The sequence below is a fragment of the Nilaparvata lugens genome, chromosome 3 (genome assembly GCF_014356525.2).
Source record: "Nilaparvata lugens isolate BPH chromosome 3, ASM1435652v1, whole genome shotgun sequence".
Taxonomy (NCBI): Eukaryota; Metazoa; Arthropoda; class Insecta; order Hemiptera; family Delphacidae; genus Nilaparvata; species Nilaparvata lugens.
Genome location: NC_052506.1, coordinates 1,434,519 through 1,453,107, shown reverse-complemented (window position 1 = coordinate 1,453,107; position 18,589 = coordinate 1,434,519). Strand labels below are relative to the sequence as shown.

The window sequence follows — 18,589 nt, the reverse complement described above, 5'->3', positions numbered from 1 at the left end:
AACATCAAAAGCTAATCTCCTTCAAGACATACTGGCAACAGGACAGCCCGAGTTCAAAGCAGAGAAAGTTCGAGAGACACTACTATGTTATTTTAGTTATTAATTGCACGCAATCAATAGTTCATTTAATAGTGCATTAAAATTGCATTCAATGAGGCATGCAATCTATAGTCTACACAGAAGCTGATTTTTTACCAAGTTATATTGAGATATTTTTCTTCTTTCTTCTTCTTCTTCTTCTTCTTCTTCTTCTTCTCCTCCATCTGGTGCCTATCCGTTACCGAATGTTGGCAATCATTCTAGCAATTATAACCTTGTTGACAGACGCTCTAAGAATAAGACTAAGACTAATTCTATAGTCTGTTTTTTTACTCTAATATTGGCGTATGAAGGAGGCTTCTTTTCCCTTTTATATTATCCTTGAAATGCAAAATTCCCAAAAACCTTGTATATACGTCGACGCGTAATTGAAAAAGGAATATACCTGTCAAATTTCATGAAAATCCATTACCGCGTTTCGCCGTAAATGGGCAACATATAAACAAATTAACATTTAAACATTAAGAGAAATGCCAAACCGTCGACTTGAATCTTAGACCTCACTTCGCTCGGTCAATTATTGCCATCGCTTGAGTGGTCTGCCAACATCTCGTTTGACTACCGGCTTATATATTATAGAGGGTGCTAATAATTTCTATGAGATTGATTATAATTAAATTGATTACTATGTCTGTTTGATTTTCTAGTTCTGCAAACAGCTGACACCACCCTAGCGAGGGCTGACGAACTGACAGAGACAGCGGCTAAAGTAAAAGAGACGGCCGATGATATCAAGAAGGCAGTGCTTGCCAACCTCAAGCCACAACTGGACAAGCTGGAAGGCCTTGAAGATATCAGTCTCAACAATGCCAAAGACATGAGTGAGTCACTTCATTGTAGACTTGTTCTTTAGTGAGGTCCACATTATAATGGCAGGATTCAATTAACATTGGTGTTGCTATCCTTGTCTATCATTCGACAAAGCAGATAGCGCTATCCTTCCCCAACTCCGCGAATACCACAGTCTAAACAACGCCAAAGATACGATATTAATATTACACGTATTAATGAGAACCATCTGTATTTCATAGTAGACTAATACCATAGAGAAACAATAGCGTAAGTAGATACGGTATAGAGCGTTTATGTCGCAACTTTTACTGTTATCTCAAGCCGATTACTGTCGATTATTGTCGAATTTACTGTTTTGTTGGGGTGAGAGTGTATGAACGGCACAATATGAGAGACAGACTACAAGTGTCACACAGCTTCACGGGAAAGAATTACATGAACTATCGGCTTGAGATAACAGTAAAAGTTGCGACATAAACGCCCTATACCATGGGATATCTACTTATGCTATTGTCTCTCTATGCTAATATACTATAGTGAGGTCCAAGTTTTAACAGCATTTGATTAACATTGGTGTTGCTATCCTTGTCTATCATTCGACAAAGCAGATAGCTCTATCCTCTACCACCTCCACACTGTTCCTACATCGTTTCTTAACAGTGTAGAGACATGATTATCAATATATTTGATCATAATTATAAAAATGTATTATTCAATCATTGAAGAATAATGCTATACAGTCTTGACGGATTAAATTATTTCTTATAAAATATAAGATTTATTATCGAATAAAATATAATTGATTATTTTAAACAAGAATGAACAGTTGATATTACTTCAGATAGACCGTTGTCAGCTATCCTCTATAGAAGGCAGTGACAAGGCAAAGAATCGGCAACGTTGTACCCCTATCTTTCTCCACTGCCATTATAACGTGGACCTCACTATTCTTTTCCAACTTTTTGAAGACACCAGTCTCAACAATGCCTCCCAAGTGAGGCCCGGTTGCACAAAAGCCGGTTAAATTTTAATCGGGATTAATTCCACGAGAATCAATGAGAGAAGGCGTTTTTGAAAAGACAGCTTCTCTGATTGGTTCTCGTGGAATTAATCACGGTTAAAATTTAACCGGCTGTTGTGCAACCGGGCCCAAGAATCACCGGTATTTTCATGATTGACTATAGTGAGATCCATGCTATAATGGCAGTATTTGATTAACATTAGTGTTGTCTATCATTGTCTATCCTTGTCTATCATGTGCAAATCAGATAGCGCTATCCTTCCCCAGCTCTGCACCGTTGCGAAATGGTTTGTAGGTTATGAAGCAATATAATTAACTACCAGAATATTCCATCTCAATTACGAAAAGCTATGATTAAATCATAATCAAAAGGGAAGGAATATTCTCTGGGTGATTAATAGTTATTTGTATATCTAGAGTGAAAAGTGCTGTTTTTTCTCCCTGAGGGAAAAGTTTGAAGCCCGAGGCGAAGCCGAGGGCAACAATTTTCCTGAGCGAGAAAAAACATTTTTCACTCGTGATATACACAACATTTTTCCTCCACATACATTTTTATAAAAACTGCTAATAAAATAATTTTTGAAAACGTATGTGACCAAACAATGGGTTACAACATAATCTAAAAAGTAAACAGAAACAGCTGGCTTGTAATCACAGTTCTCCTCCGACAGCACTATCTGTCGGCTAAAGTTGTAACAACAATGACAGCTAAAACTACAGCTATGATGAAGTTCCCGTTTCAAATTTGATTAATTAATAAGTAATATTCGTTGGCTGATATTTTGAATAACATGGAATAAAAGAAAAAAATATATAAATTTTTTTATTATAGTGATATGAAGTTTGTAATAATAATTTCAGCATACAAACATAAATTTTATATATCGATCAAATGTCTGGTTGAGGTATTGAATTTAGTTGGTTTAATGACTACTCTATATGCTTCCTCATCTGAGCTTAGACCTTCTGATCTATTCCAAATGTACGTTTTCCTCCACCTACTATCAAAAGTCTCATTTTACACCCTGGAATCGAATACTAAAGTACTACTTTTCCTCCCATGGGACTAAAAATAATTCCCAGCGGGAAAAGTTATCACTTTTACTCCCAAGGGAGTAAAAATAAACCCATAAGATTAACATGGGTCTATAATGAATAATAATTAGCGCGTTGTGCTTCGTTGCACGTCTGCTCACTATAGCAGCCACAGCAGTCACTGTTACCAACTCATATATTAAAAAAATAGTGTGAAAGCGTGAAGATGTAGTAAAATTATTCATTGTTATAGGTATTGGTGTAGGTGGAGGAAAAATGTTGTGTGCATCACGGGACTAAAGTACTTATTCTCCCTCAGGGAAATTGTCGCCCTCGGCTACGCCATCGGGCGACAACAGTTTCCCTCAGGGAGAAAAAGTTGCACTTTAGTCCCTAGATGCACAAATAACTATTTTAAAATAGAGATGCTTCCCATGTTATTTAAATGGAGTCACTTTTACTCCCTAGGGAGTTTTTCTGTTTTTTAGTACCGAGAGCGAAAAAGTGACACTTTAGTATCATGTTTTAGGAAGTAAATTAAGTACTTTTGACAGTAGGTGGAGGAAAATTAATTATAATATCGGGGCACCGAGCTTTGCTCGTTATTTTTATTTATTGATAAACAGAACACAATTCTCTAAAATGATCGTGTTCATATTTCACAGCTGGCTATATGTCATCTTATGAATTTCGGGGATGCAATATCCACAGCTGTTTCAGCCAAGGATGAATTATCCTTTAAATGTCGTTCAGCGAGTTTTCCCAAGGATGAGACCTAGTGCAATCGAATATTTATATCATGAACCTACTATGTTCCAAATTTCGTGAAAATCGTTAGATCCGTTGAATATAAATAACCAGATATAAAAATACAGAAATTGCTCGCTTAATATAATAGAATTTGAGAAAGAGTTGATCGTAATTAGAATTGATAAGGTTCAACAATTAATATTGGATCAGATATACCAAGATTACTTGAGTAGCAGTTACCTGTTATGATGTAAGAAAAAACTTGGCAACTATGTTTGAAACATGAGATCTGTCCCAGCAGTCAGTGCCACATTGAATCATTGACTTAGATGGGCGCAATGCTTTTGGTTCTTCCATTGACAGTTTTCTCTCACTCACCGAATTCTCATCGACACGTCACCCAAAATATTCTAAGCTACGGACACACAAAGCGGTTTTTCAGACGAGTAGGCACGGCACGACAGGAAAGAAAGAATGAAAGAAAGAAAGAAATATTTATTGCCAAAATCATTAAACAAACTTTAAAAATGTGAAAAATATAAAAATTTTCATATACACTACATTACAAAAACTTAAAATTAAAATATTTTCCTTTTAAAAATCGATTATAATATTATCATTGGCGTTACCAGCAAAACTAAGTAGTTTGAGCGATGGCAACGAGTAATCAGTCGGCTATAATTAGTGGCTTGAGATTCAGTCGAAAATAGAAAAAATATAATAAAGAAAAAAGTAACATATGGAATGTATGAAAAACTAGAAAAAAAATTTCAATCTGAAAAGAAGAAGTACTAAGAGTAAATACTAAGAGAGCAGAAAAACTAGAATGAATTCATAATAATTTAAAAACTCAAAAGAAAATGAGATGATTCATGTAATTATTAATCTACAATTCACTGTACATATGTAATCCATTTAGTAACATAATGTAATTCATTTGTAGCATATATGCAATTCCTTTTGTAAGCAAAGAGAGAATTAGAAAAACAATACAATACAGTACACATGACACAAAAAATAAAACTTAAACTCAGAGAGAGAAAATTAATCTGGGAGTATAGCCCTACTAATAATAAAATAACAAACATTTAATCATAGGAAGTTATCCGATTGGCTGGATGTATTGGCGAATCGAGAATCTTGTGTTGTGCCGTGCCGACTCGTCTTGAAATACGCCTCGTGTGTCTGTGGCTTTACTGATTGGGTTGACGAGCCATAAGTCGGTCAATCGGACGACATAGTATCCACATTATAATCATTTGAAATGATAGGACGCGACATAGTTTCATTTTTCTTCTATCGCTGCCTTCTTATTATAGATGATGACTTGTCATCTACTGATGACTTGTTCAATTCAAGCCTTCGCAGTAAATTTGTACTTGTAGATTTTTGTTAATAATAAACAGTTCTATATTAAATATATTTTATTTGTCAAGAATTTTTTTTCATGATATAATTATAAATTTACATGATAGAGATTGATTATTTATTATCATTGGTTGTTTATTTTATGTTAGAAGCTGTTGTCAAACAGCTGTTATTACTTTCCTTGCCCTATTACCATAGGTAAGGAAAGTATTGCTTTCCGAAAAAAATTAAGGTACCCCAATTTCTAAATTTCTATACGTTTCAAGGACCCCTGAGTCCAGAAAACTGGTTTTTGGGTATTGGTCTGTATGTGTATGTGTGTGTGTGTGTGTGTGTGGTGTGTGTGTGTGTGTGTGTGTGGTGTGTGTGTGTGTGTGTGTGTGTGTGTGTGTGTATGAGTGTATGTGCGTCTGTGTACACGATATCTCATCTCCCAATTAACGGAATGACTTGAAATTTGGAACTTAAGGTCCTTTCACTATAAGGATCCGACACGAACAATTTCGATCAAATGCAATTCAAGATGGCGGCTAAAGTGGCGAAAATGTTGTCAAAAAAAGGGGTTTTCGTGATTTTCTCGGAAACGGCTCCAACGATTTTGATCAAGTTCATACCTTAAATAGTCATCGATAAGCTGATCAAGTTCATACCTTAAATAGTCATCGATAACTGCCACAAGTCCCATACCTGTAAAAATTTCAGGAGCTCCGCCCCATCAATGCAGATAGATTCCCAATTACCAGGCTTCAGATACAATTTAAGCGAAAAAAATCAAGTGGAGTAGATTGAGCATGAAAATCTCTACAATTAATGTTCAGTAACATTTTCACCTAAAATTGAAAATAAGCTTTAAATTCGAGAAAATGTGATTATTCAATTGCAAATTATTGTTGATTCTATTAAATCATTCACTATGAAGAGATAGCAGACCTCATGTGTGTCTCCAGCGTTATTGCCCTGTCACCAGCTGGCTCAAATATTTGAATAGTAGGCTTGAGATGCGCGGGAACACTAGCGTCAGGTGATCAATTTTCATAACGGCAAGGAAAGTTGTGTGAGTGCGCCACACCAGATTTTTTTGTTCGACACCACTCGCTGATGACACAACATGCATGACAAGCATGTGTGTTCACACATGTTCAACACACTTGTCCTATCGTTAGTAGCCACACTAAGAGCTTTGGAATATAATAGAAACTTTATTGCAGCCATATCTGAGGTCATCATACAATACAAGAGTCAAATAATATCAATCTATTAATATTAGTTGATAGGGATATAGCTGTTGATATGTTCATATCCTGAATGGTATCAATAAAGCTGCAAGGTCAAGAACTGTGTTAAAACATTCCCTACAATTCCTTTGTCAATAATTGGTCTATTGTAGCAAAACTGACACACAACAAAAAAGGTACTGCAACTGTTGTGGGAAAATGCGTAAAATTGTGAAATTATTTATCAAATTTAATGATCTATAAGATTATAAAGAAGTAAGTTTTTCTAAGTTGATTATGTTGGTCGTGGGAAAATGCGCAAAATTGTGAAATTATTATTCAAATTTAATGATCTATAAGATTTGATTTGATTTGATTTGATTAAATTTTCTCCCTGGAGACTCTTTAAAGAGTATAGGAAATCGTCAAGGACTATTTGTCAAAAAAATAAAGGAATACATATAAACATATATTATATACATCACATTCCACAATGTACATTGCAATTTAATCCTCCCAAAAGCCTCATTCTCCATCCATAAATTCTTGAATACTGTAGTAAACCCCGTTTGCTAAATATTTTCTCAATAGCTTTTTGAAAATATCCTTATTCTCATTTTCTCTCAAAGCTGACGGCAGTTTACTCATAAATTTCATACCCATATAAGAAGGCTTATTTTCATACTGAGCTGTCCTGTGGTATTGTGCAGAAAATTTACTCTTATTTCTAGTGTCATAATTATGTATGTCACAGTTTCTTATAAATTTTTTATCTCTTATATACATGATCACTTTGAAAATGTACAGTGCAGGTACAGTTAGTCAGAGATCTTTAAAATACTCTCTGCAGGACTCTAATGGCTCAAGACCTTTAATCGCTCTCACAGCTCTCTTTTGCATTCTAAAGATTCTATCCAAATTTTTGAGACTGGAGCCCCCCCAAACCATATTGCATACCGAATATGTGACATTATGAGGGCATGATATACTGTACATGTTAAGATAGTGTTCCCAGTACTTAATCTTGAAATCTGCCTGAGTGCAAACACTCCAGATGATATTTTACAGCACAAATGATCAATATAGTTATCCCAAGACAAGTTCTGGTCCAGCAAGACACCTAGAAATTTCACAGACAGAGGTTGTTCAACATTCACTCCATTTATTTGAACGTTTATCTCTTCAAGATCTCTATAATTATTTCTATGTTTGAACTGCAAGAACTGCGTTTTAGTTTCGTTGCCCTATTACCATAGGTAAGGAGAGTATTGCTTTCCGAAAAAATAAAGTACCCCAATTTCTAAATTTCTATACGTTTCAAGGTCCCCTGAGTCCAAAAAAGTGGTTTTTGGGTATTGGTCTGTGTGTGTGTGTGTGTGTGGTGTGTGTGTGTGTTGTGTGTGTGTGTGTGTGTGTGTGTGTGTGTGTGTGTGTGTGTGTGTGTGTGTGTGTGTGTGTGTGTGTGGTGTGTGGTGTGTGGTGTGTGTGTGTGTGTATGAGTGTATGTGCGTCTGTGTACATGATATCTCATCTCCCAATTAACGGAATGACTTAAAATTTGGAACGTAAGGTCCTTACAATATAAGGATCCGACACGAACAATTTCGATCAAATTCAATTATAAAGATGGCGGCTATAAAAACAGGGTTTTTCGTGATTTTCTCGGAAACGGCTCCAACGATTTTGATCAAATTCATACCTAAAATAGTCATCGATAAGCTCCATCAACTGCCACAAGTCCTATATCTGTAAAAATTTCATGAGCTCCGCCCCATCTATGCAAAGTTTGATTTTAGATTCCAAACTATCAGGCTTCAGATACAATTTAAACAAAAAAATTCGAGTGGAAAAGATTAAGCTTGAAAACTCTACAATTAATGTTCAGTAACATTTTTACCTAAAATTGAAAATAAGCTCGTAATTCGAGAAAATGTGATTATCCAATTGCAAACTGTCGGCAACTGTTGATTCACTATGAAGAGATAGCAGACCTTTATTGTCCTATCACTAGCTGACTCAGATCTTTGTTTATAAGTAGACTTGAGATGCGCGTGAACACTAGCGCTAGGTGATCAATTCTCATAACGGCAAGGAAAGTTGTGTGAGTGCGCCACACCAGATATTTTTACCTTTTTAGATCCGTATTCCTCTAACCAATTTTTCCAAGTTTTCAAATATTATTCAATGCATTTTTCAAAACTTTTAATGCTTATTCAATGTATTCTTGACTTTTTTAGATCCGTCTATCGTTGACCAGTCGTGGTGAAAGAGGTAGTTGCATCAGAACATACCAGCCGAGTCATTTGGAGCCAACTACGATGACTTCCATTGTCCTAACCTATGCCATCAGTTCACAGCAGAGGGATGCGTTGCTCTTCTATCTGCCTAGCACCACCACGGTAAATAATCCACAATCTGCAAGTTTTTGACCGAGCGAAGTGAGGTCTAAGATTCAAGTCGGTGGTTTTGCATTTCTCCTAATGTTTATATTTATGTTCCGCATTTACGGTGAAACGCTGTAATAGATTTTCATGAAATTTTACAGGTATGTTCCTTTTTGAATTGCGCGTCGACGTATATACAGAGTGACACAGAATAACGGGAACTTTTAAAAACGCCATAAAACAATAGTGGGAAGGGAAAAATGATTTTATTCAAACTAATGTAAAGTTCATACTTGTCATTTGAAAATTATTAATAACATCTATCACTTTTTGACAATCACTTCTTCAAGATGGCTTCCTCCTGAACGAATACACTCATGAAATCAGTGTTGACTATTATACAAAAACACTTATTATTATAAGTACTCGTATGTGATACATACTGCCTTAATTTTATTCATATAATGTATTACAATATTTGAATATATGAAGGTCTATTATTAATTAATGCTACTTATGCTTTGTATATTTACCTGAAACTGTCTTCTATTCCTTTTTCATGTTTTCTTGTGCGAAAATATCCACAATCTCCTGCCAAGCAGTCTTTTTTAAAACGCTATTTTTATAATCTGGACACTCCATGTCGCAGATGCATCTTCTTTTTCTACTTCATCGATGAATAATTCTGTGTCAAACGCTTCCGCATCCAAAACAAAAACACAAAGCAAGATCTAACAAAACACAACACAAGATCATTTATCAGGGCTCAGATCACCTATTCACTGCAAAAGTGCGCGTTCGACTGAGTGCATGTGTACGTTCCAATGCCCAGTATAGTAACTCGAAGCGCGCGACAAACGCGGCGGTTGATGTGGAAACTGCAAGCGCCGCGTTTGAAAAAGCGCGCGACAGCATTGTGTACGATCCCATTGTGTCTATGTATGTGTCAAACGCGCGCTTAACTACCGAGCGACAAACGCGGCGTTTACCGAGCGATAAACGCGGCGTTTACCGAGCGACAAATGCGGCGTTTACCGAGCGACAAACGCGGCGTTTACCGAGCGACAAACGCGGCGTTTACCGAGCGACAAACGCGGCGTTTACCGAGCGACAAACGCGGCGTTTACCGAGCGACAAACGCGGCGTTTATCGAGTGACAAACGTTGTCATGTGTACAGGCCCTAAGCTTTCAAGTACCAATTTTGAAATAATTTCATAATTTTAATTTTTGTTACAGGACGACTTTGTGGCAATCGAGATGGTGAACAGGAAGATGCGTTTTGTGTGGAACATGGGTGGAGGGGTGGGAGAGGTGACGCATCCCATGCACATACAGACGGCCGGCGATCTCAGCCAAGATCAGCACTGGTATAGAGTTGAGGCTGAGAGGTAAAATAAATTATTCATTCATTCATTCATTAATACAATCTCAAATCATGAAGCTTTGACTTCAACAATCAGATAGCAACAGGCTCAGAATACTACCATAGAGAATATATAGCATAAATAGTTATTTGTATATCTAGAGTGAAAAGTACGACTTTTTCTCCCTGTGGGAAAAAGTTTGAAGCCCGAGGCGAAGCCGAGGGCAGCAATTTTCCTGAGGGAGAAAAAGTATTTTTCGCTCGTGATGTACACAACATTTTTCCTCCATCACATTTTTTTATAGAAACTGCAAATAAAATCATTCTAATAACTTACGTATTGGTGACAATGATTCCTAACTGATTCCTAACAATGATTCCCAATGATTGGCACTGCCGATTGCGCTATCTATCGGCAAAAGTTGTAACAATTATATCAGCTGAGCAGCTACCAAAAATGGCTGACTCCAGATCACGCGGTTCAGATTTGAATTGCAGATCAAAAATATTTGTTGGCTGGTATTTTGAATAGAATAAAATATTTTAAAAATTGTATAAATTTTTATCGTCTACTAATATTAAGAATATAATAATTATCATACAAACATATATTTCATGAGTTAATCAATTTTCTGGTTGTGGTATTGAATTCAGTTGACTCAATGACAGACACCTCTATTATGCTTTCTCATCTGAGCTTAGACCTTCTAACCTATTACAATGTAAGTTTCAAAATAGAGATGCTCCCCATGTTATTTAATTGGAGTCACTTTTACTCCCTAGGGAATTTTTCTGTTTTTTACTACCGAGAGCGAAAAAGTGACACTTTAGTATTAGGTTTCAGTGAGTAAAGTAAGTACTTTAGACAGTAGGTAGAGGAAAAATATATTTAATTCAATTCAATTTATTTTCACACATACAATTTTGATAACAATTCATAAATACATATCTTGTCAACACAATTCAATGAGTTGAAACTGGCTTCTACTGTAGAGATACAGCAAGGGTAACCATCCACTGGAAACGTATTCAACAGATCCGTTCGGCCGTTGGATTCGGCCGAATATGGTCGTCCATTGGAACCGTTTACGTCAGTCCAGTTGCCAATTATTGAATTAACTACTATCATAGCCACCAAAATTTTTCATGAACAATGATTATATTGAGATTTTGAAAATTGAATAAACAAATATCCACTAAATTCGTTATTCATTACAATAATCTTACCTTCCGATCCTATTTGTTCAGCAATCTTTGTCCACAGATTCATTTGAACATCATCTCCCACTATGGAACATGCTCTTGAACCAAACTTATCAACTTTTCATTGTGCATAGTTACAACTTTATAAAACATAACAATTTCAAAAAACAAGACTGTGAAACAATTTTACGTTAGGAACACTTTGTTGTCTCAGCTCGACTAGCTAGTTCGGCCGGATAGAGCCGGAAAATCCCATTCAATTCGGATCGAAGAATTAATTGATCGGCCGGAGACGGTATGAACCTGTTGCAATGGACGAGCATCTATTCCTATCTTTGTTGGAGGATCGTTCGGTAGTTTTCGGCTGATGCTAGTTTGGACAAAAATGGTTCTAGTGGACGGCCCACCCAATTGTCTCTGAAGAATATATGACTTCAAATAATTAAGTTACAGATTAACAAAAAGTATACATGCAAAACAACAACAATACACATTAAAAAATATGGCATTATGGTAAATATCCCATGGTATAGGTAGTTTATGTTTTTATGTATTATTTTCCTCTACTACAGATTTGAAATCAATTTCACAATCATGCAATTACGACCTGATTGCATGAAGTTTATTGAACCTCAATGGTGATTGTTTGTTAAGAGAACCTATCTTTTCAAAGAAGCCTTCTATTTTTGGCTCTTGTGGCAGTTAATTCTTGTTAAAACAAATCAGAGAAGTCTTCTTTGTGAGAGTAGCCTTCTCTGATTGGTTCTCATGTAATTTAATTCTTGTTCAAATTTAACAGACTTTTGTGCAACTGGGCCTATGTTGATTATCATATTGCTGAGACTATGGGCCGAATTCACCAAAACGAAAACTTGGTTTGAGCGCCAGTTGATTCTAAATAAACAAAAAATCATATTTAAAAACCAATTCAAAATCATCTGACTAAGGACCAATTGCCACTCAAACCTAGTTTCTCGTTTTTGGTGAATTTGGGCCCATGAATGATTTCTGTTCTGATATAATTCTTCTTCTTTTGTAGAATCAGAAACGTTGCCTAATTGTCAAAACATGCACTTTTAATAATTTTAATTTCAATTTAAGTTTTTTCAATTTTGAATTCAAATTAAACTTATAATTTTTAATTTTCACTCCTGTGTGCAGAATCAGCAACGTAGGTCGCCTAATCGTTCGGCCACAGGTGATGCCTCCAGGCTCCATGGCGTCACGTCCCGTACAAAACGCCTCCACACCAGGCGTTGGCAGACTGGACGTACGTCGCGGTGATCTAGTCTGGGTGGGAGGTCTACCTTCCCCCACCACTGCTCCGCCTTCTGGCCACGCTCACTTGCCGCCCGGAGGCTCCACCCACTTTGCGGGAGACTCCGCCCATTTTACGGGAGGCCACGGCCAGTCGCCGGGAGGCCACGCCCATTCGCCCCACCCTGCACTGCTGAGCACGCAGAAGGGCGGAGCCAGCCGGGGATTGGTTGGCTGTTTGCATCGGTTGATGCTGGATGGACGGAGTATAGGGCTGTGGAACTTTAGGGGCCAATCGCAGCAGGCGTGTACAGCTTGTATTGAGGGGTAAGTGCTTGTATTTGCTGTATTTTATTTGTTGAATTTGTTCGATTTCAACTTCTGGCAAAGTGTTTGGTGAAACATGTTGTGAATAGACAATTTTAAAAATGGTACTTAGATTTCTATTTTTATTTATATTCAAGGGTAGCCCTAAAAGAAAATTGTGTCTTACGTCACATGGACGGGAAGGGGCCTTTTGCAGGCGAGAATGATGTTTCTAGTGGAGGAGTCAGCCGAGACTAGAATTTCATTCGAGCACTGCAAGAGACATTCACGTCCAAGTAACAGACACTTTTTTGTCATAATAATCTAAAAAAGAATAATTGAGAAATAGAAAACATTACCTGCTTGTGCTGAAGTTATTACATGCATTCTATAAACATAACCTAGTTTACAAATTCCGAATCAGGAATTTTGTAGAAGTTGACAAAACTTCCACCTGGAGCAATGAAGGTGTTTTTTTGTAGCAGTTTTGCTGTCCCTATTTCGGAACTAGGAAACATAGTCGACTGTAGAGAAAACATATGGTTTCATTACAGTTGAGTATGCTGTAACGAGAATCATATGTGTAAACGGAGGGGGGTTGTTTCTTCTCTTCTATAATATTTACCAAAATTATGCTAAAGTTTACTGCTATCAAATCATCTACCGGTATTTGAATCCTTGATTGGTTGGGAGCTCTTAGTGGATTCGTTCATTCAAATGCACAGATTATCATCATTGTAACCTATTCTAGCAACTATAGTAACTACAAGCCAGGAACTTCAATGGAAAATACTTTTAAAATTCAACCTCAGGCTTATTGAACACATAAACGAATCAATAGAAATCATGTCAAATTTTCCAACAGAGTTACTCAGTAACTGATTCAGAAAAACAAGGTATATTCAATTTCAATCTATACATTTTGGGAACCTGCTAACTTGCTGCAACTAAATTTGGGCCTCGGCCATTCTATGTACTAAATTCCGAGCTAAATAAAAACAATAGTTTGGCACTCACCATTTCAACAATTTCAAATTTTACTTTTGAGAACACTTAATCCAAAACTCAATAAACTCAGACATATTGAAACTCACTACACTTTACTTAAATTCACGCACACAACTAACCTTTTTATTTTACATCTACTGATTCTATCAATTTTAGATTACTATACAAACTACAACAAAAGTACTGATAATAAAAGAACTTTTTAATTTGTCCCTCTGGATGGGCAACAGACCTATTTAGAGGACCGAGGCTCGCGCACCGTTACATGATATTTCGTTTACGTTTCAATACCAACTGTGGCCCTTACACTGAAAATTATTCCCCCTCCACGAGCGTTGAGCATAACTTCCAGTGGAAAATCCAAAGCTGCAAAATGGTCAATGCTCGTACAATTTTCAAATATAGTGGCTTTTTCGACATGAAATTGAAACTGTATTTGAAAAATGCACGAAGATTGCTTTAATTCTGACAACTAAGCAACAAGTTAGCAACTTCAAACAAGACAGTCAATTCTCACACTAAAAACGCAGGGTTCAACATACAGTAGAAATCAAAGTTCATTCCAGTTCAAAAACCTGAAAAATAATATAAGATACACAAAAACAACTACCATAATACCCACTCAATATTCACACTATTACATATGTTTATTTGTTCTGCAAGCAGCTGTTTACCGGCTTGATTTCATGTATGGAAAACAGCTGAAATTGAATGACTGACAAAAAAAAGACAAACCAATAAGGTTTTCTGTTAACGCCGATTAATTTAAAGAAATTCAACAATATATTTTTTGTACTTTCAATTGCATTCATAATATGTATTGTTTTTGTGTGTATTATCTTGAGGCAATAAATGAATTTGAATTTGACTTGAAATAATTTCAATTTGTAACGATTTTGACATGCTTTCAGAGCGGAGGAAGTTGTTGAAGAGCAGGCATTCAGTTTCTCCGGTGACAGCTATGCAGTTTTGACATATGACAGCTCGAGTGCTTACAACAAGTATGTGTTCTCTGTCTCTCTCTCCTTCCGCACACTCGACGAGAATGCCCTCCTATTTCATGCCGTCGGAGAGCAGCCTGTGAGTATCAATCAATCAAACATTATTAACACATAAAATACACAAACAGAATTATATATTCAATAAATGCATGGCATTAAACCGTCATTTAATCACCTTTAATATTTAACATAATGTTGTGCAACTGGTCCTCAATGTGGGAATGATAAGATGTACTATAGGCCCGTTGTAAGCGAAGATTATTTTTCTCTAAAGGTGCGTGCAGACTTGAGTGCCACGAACACGCGCATTTCACTTTACATCAGCTGATTCTATTTTATGAGTAAGATACAGATATAAGCATAGAATCAGCTGAAATGCACGTGTTCGTGTCGCATAAGTCTGTACGCAGCTTGACACAAAACTTGAACTCGAGGAAGCCTGACTAATGTAAACGCTCTTTTAGAGTGGGAATGATAACTTGAATGAAAGTAAGACTATTTTAAGCAAAGATTATTTTTCTTCAAGATCTTTATAATAATAAATTTTATTTCCGTTAATATACAAATAAGAAATGTAATCAATAAAATATGCATAATATTCGAAAATACAATATATTAAATTTACTACAAATATAAAGAAATTGTATTTTTTCGGAAATTAACCTACTCAACTATGGGTAACCCATGTTCTAGAGCAGGTGTAGTAGTACCTAGTACATTAAATTTAGAGTGGGGTTGCAAATACATTGGGTAAGTGAGCTCACATAATGTTCGAAATTATGTTTTCTATATTATGTCTTCCAGTTGTTGTGATCCAGTTTTTAATGGCACATTTAAATTTTCTTGAGTTTTCTATTATCTTGATGTGTACAGGAAGTAAATTGTGGAGTTTTGGTGCTATAGTGAGTTCCACGTTATAATGACAGTATTTGATCAACTTTGGTTTTGCTATCCTTGTCTATCATTCGACAAAGCCGGTGGTACTATCCTTTTCTAGGTCCACAACGATGCCAATTATGTTTTTGACAGTGTAGAAATATAATTAATTAATGCAGAGAATCGGCATCGCTATTCTTCTATCTTTATCCACTGCCATTATAACGTGGACCTCACTATAGGTGGTTGGAGTGTCGTTGTTATGTTGCCTTCCTATAGTGAGGTCCACGTTATAATGGCAGTGTACAATTGACAATACTGTTGCTGTCTTTTTCTATCATACAACAAAACAGATAGCGCTATCTCTCTCTAGCTTTGCAATTTTGTCAGTTTGCCAGAATATTTTATTTTTACTTTTGACAGTGACTGTACAAAAGTAGACTAACAATTCTCAGCCGCCATTTTTTTTCTTCATTCTATCAAAATACTTTAGTACACAAGTCGTATAATTGATTTAAAATGTATTTTTAAAACAATGAAATAATTTTTAGACATTACCGTGTGATAAACTACCTGAAATGACATTTTGAAACTAGTTAACTAACCATCCTAGACTTTATCCATGCTTCAGTTAGCCTACACGTTTAGGTTAGACCTATTCGTACCGTTATAAATAATAATTGAAAGGTTATGTCAGAATTATTTCCAATGAAATTACTTATTTTGAAAAGGATTTCTATTTTTCTATAATTTTTGAAAGAAATTGGAATAGAATCCCTTACAAATAACTTAATTTCTGTTGTTTTGAAATTCAGATTGGTGTATCACAGGTTTTTAAATTAGCCGCCATTTCAGGTTTGTATAAAAATAAAAATCTGATCTCAGTTATTGACAGAATCCAAGGGCAGGGCAGTGGACTGTGGATGATAGTTGGTATAAATACCTACAAACAAATCTTTGAATTCTGTGCATAAAAATACTGATAGCTTGAATTGGGGTAAGTACGCCAATAAAAGACTAAATGAATCAACAAGATAAGATTTGATAATAATAAGATAATAATAGGCAGATGGCCACATACAAAAACAATTGTGTCAAATATTTTGGGATCAATAAAATAATAATAGGCAGGTGGCCACATACAAACATTGAATCAAATATTTTGAGATCAATAAAATAATAATAGGCAGATGGCCACATACAAAGATTGAATCAAATATTTTGAGATCAATAAAATAATAATAGGCAGATGGCCACATACAAAGATTGAATCAAATATTTTGAGATCAATAAAATAATAATAGGCAGATGGCCACATACAAAGATTGAATCAAATATTTTGAGATCAATAAAATAATAATAGGCAGATGGCCACATACAAAGGCAATTGTCAAATCTTGGGAAAATTACAACATGTGAAATAATGTAGAGAACTACAAAATTTAAGTGAAATTAGGTCAATGACATTAATGACCATTGAGATCTGACAATAACTGCAAAGGTATTAATGATATTAAATTATTAATGATATTGGTATTAATGATATTGCAATAAATGCAAAGGTATTAATAATGATACCTGAAATGAATATAATTTGAGTGCAATAATGAAAGTTATTACTAAGGTACAATAATAATGATTAAAAAATGACAATAAGCTGTAAAAAATGCTCAGCAAATAACATACATAAAAAATATATGCGGCATAGGCCTTCAGTGATTTGAATGTCAAAATAGATTTCGACCTAACAATTAATAGGCGTTACTGCCTTAAAATATCACTTAAGAGCTAAGGGTAGCTAATAAATACAAATGAGGACAGTCCGGGTTGAATATAGGCGACATGGGCCTTCAATGAATTGAATGTCAAGACAGACATCAATTAGAACGAGTAATAGGCGACAGTGGCCTTCAATGAATCACTTGTAAAGCCAAGGGTAGCTGTCAAATCCAATAAATAAATAGGCGTCGATGGCCTCAGTGAAATGAATGTCAAGCTAGACATTAACTAAACAATAGGTAGGCGTCGGTAGCCTCAGTGAAAGAATGTCAAGATAGACATTAATAATAGGCGACAGTGGCCTTCAATGAATCACTTGTAAAGCCAAGGGTAGCTGTCAAATCCAATAAATAAATAGGCGTTGATGGCCTCAGTGAAAGAATGTCAAGATAGACATTAATAAAATAATAAGTAGGCGTCAGTGGCCTCAGTGAATCACTTGTAAAGCCAAGGGTAGCTGTCAAATCCAAAGAATTAGTAGGCGTCGGTAGCCTTAGTGAATTTAATGTCAAGATAGACATTAATATGTCCAAAGCTCCGCCAATTTATGTAGATGCATAACAATATGATTATTATCTATAGTTATTATATTACAAATTGCTTTTCATATCATATACAGTTCAATAATTATTTCTAGTCTATATTATGTAAATTCATCTATAATTTTGCTGTATTGTAAGCTATTGTATATAAGTGTATAAGCCAGTATATATTGTAATCTACATAAATAAAGTAATCAATCAATCAATCCTGCAATTACTTTGAATTGAATATCACTTTTTTATTGATAATTTGTTGAGCTTTGTGACAGGACCGGTTCTCTAAATTTGATTACATTTTTATTGATAATCCGGTGTGTTTCTGGGTGAAATAGGACCTGTTCATTGAATTTAATATCACATTTTTATTGATAATCTGGTGTGTTTTGGGTGCTCTAGGACCGGTACATTACGCTGACACTGCGCGAAGGCCGAGTGGTGTTCCTCATCAGCTACGGCAGTGAGTGGACTCTGGAGACGAGTACGCATGCGCAGTATAACACTGGCAATTGGACCCGTCTTGAAGCAAGTCGTTACTACGATCGCAAGAATAAGGTCGAAAAAGGTAATTTATTTATTTATTCATTTACAAT

The 18,589-nt window shown here is 35.7% G+C and overlaps 1 protein-coding gene across 1 annotated transcript in view; it reads left to right on the top strand.

Moving 5' to 3' along the window:
• LOC111060895 (laminin subunit alpha-2-like) overlaps positions 1–18,589 on the top strand; it is a gene marked incomplete in the record, with an annotated part of 262,801 nt that overhangs the window by 188,286 nt on the left and 55,926 nt on the right. The window contains 6 exon segments of the mRNA XM_039425289.1: positions 747–943; positions 8,517–8,678; positions 9,901–10,052; positions 12,392–12,814; positions 14,713–14,881; positions 18,396–18,561. Of these exon segments, the coding sequence (XP_039281223.1) occupies positions 747–943; positions 8,517–8,678; positions 9,901–10,052; positions 12,392–12,814; positions 14,713–14,881; positions 18,396–18,561 (1,269 nt within the window).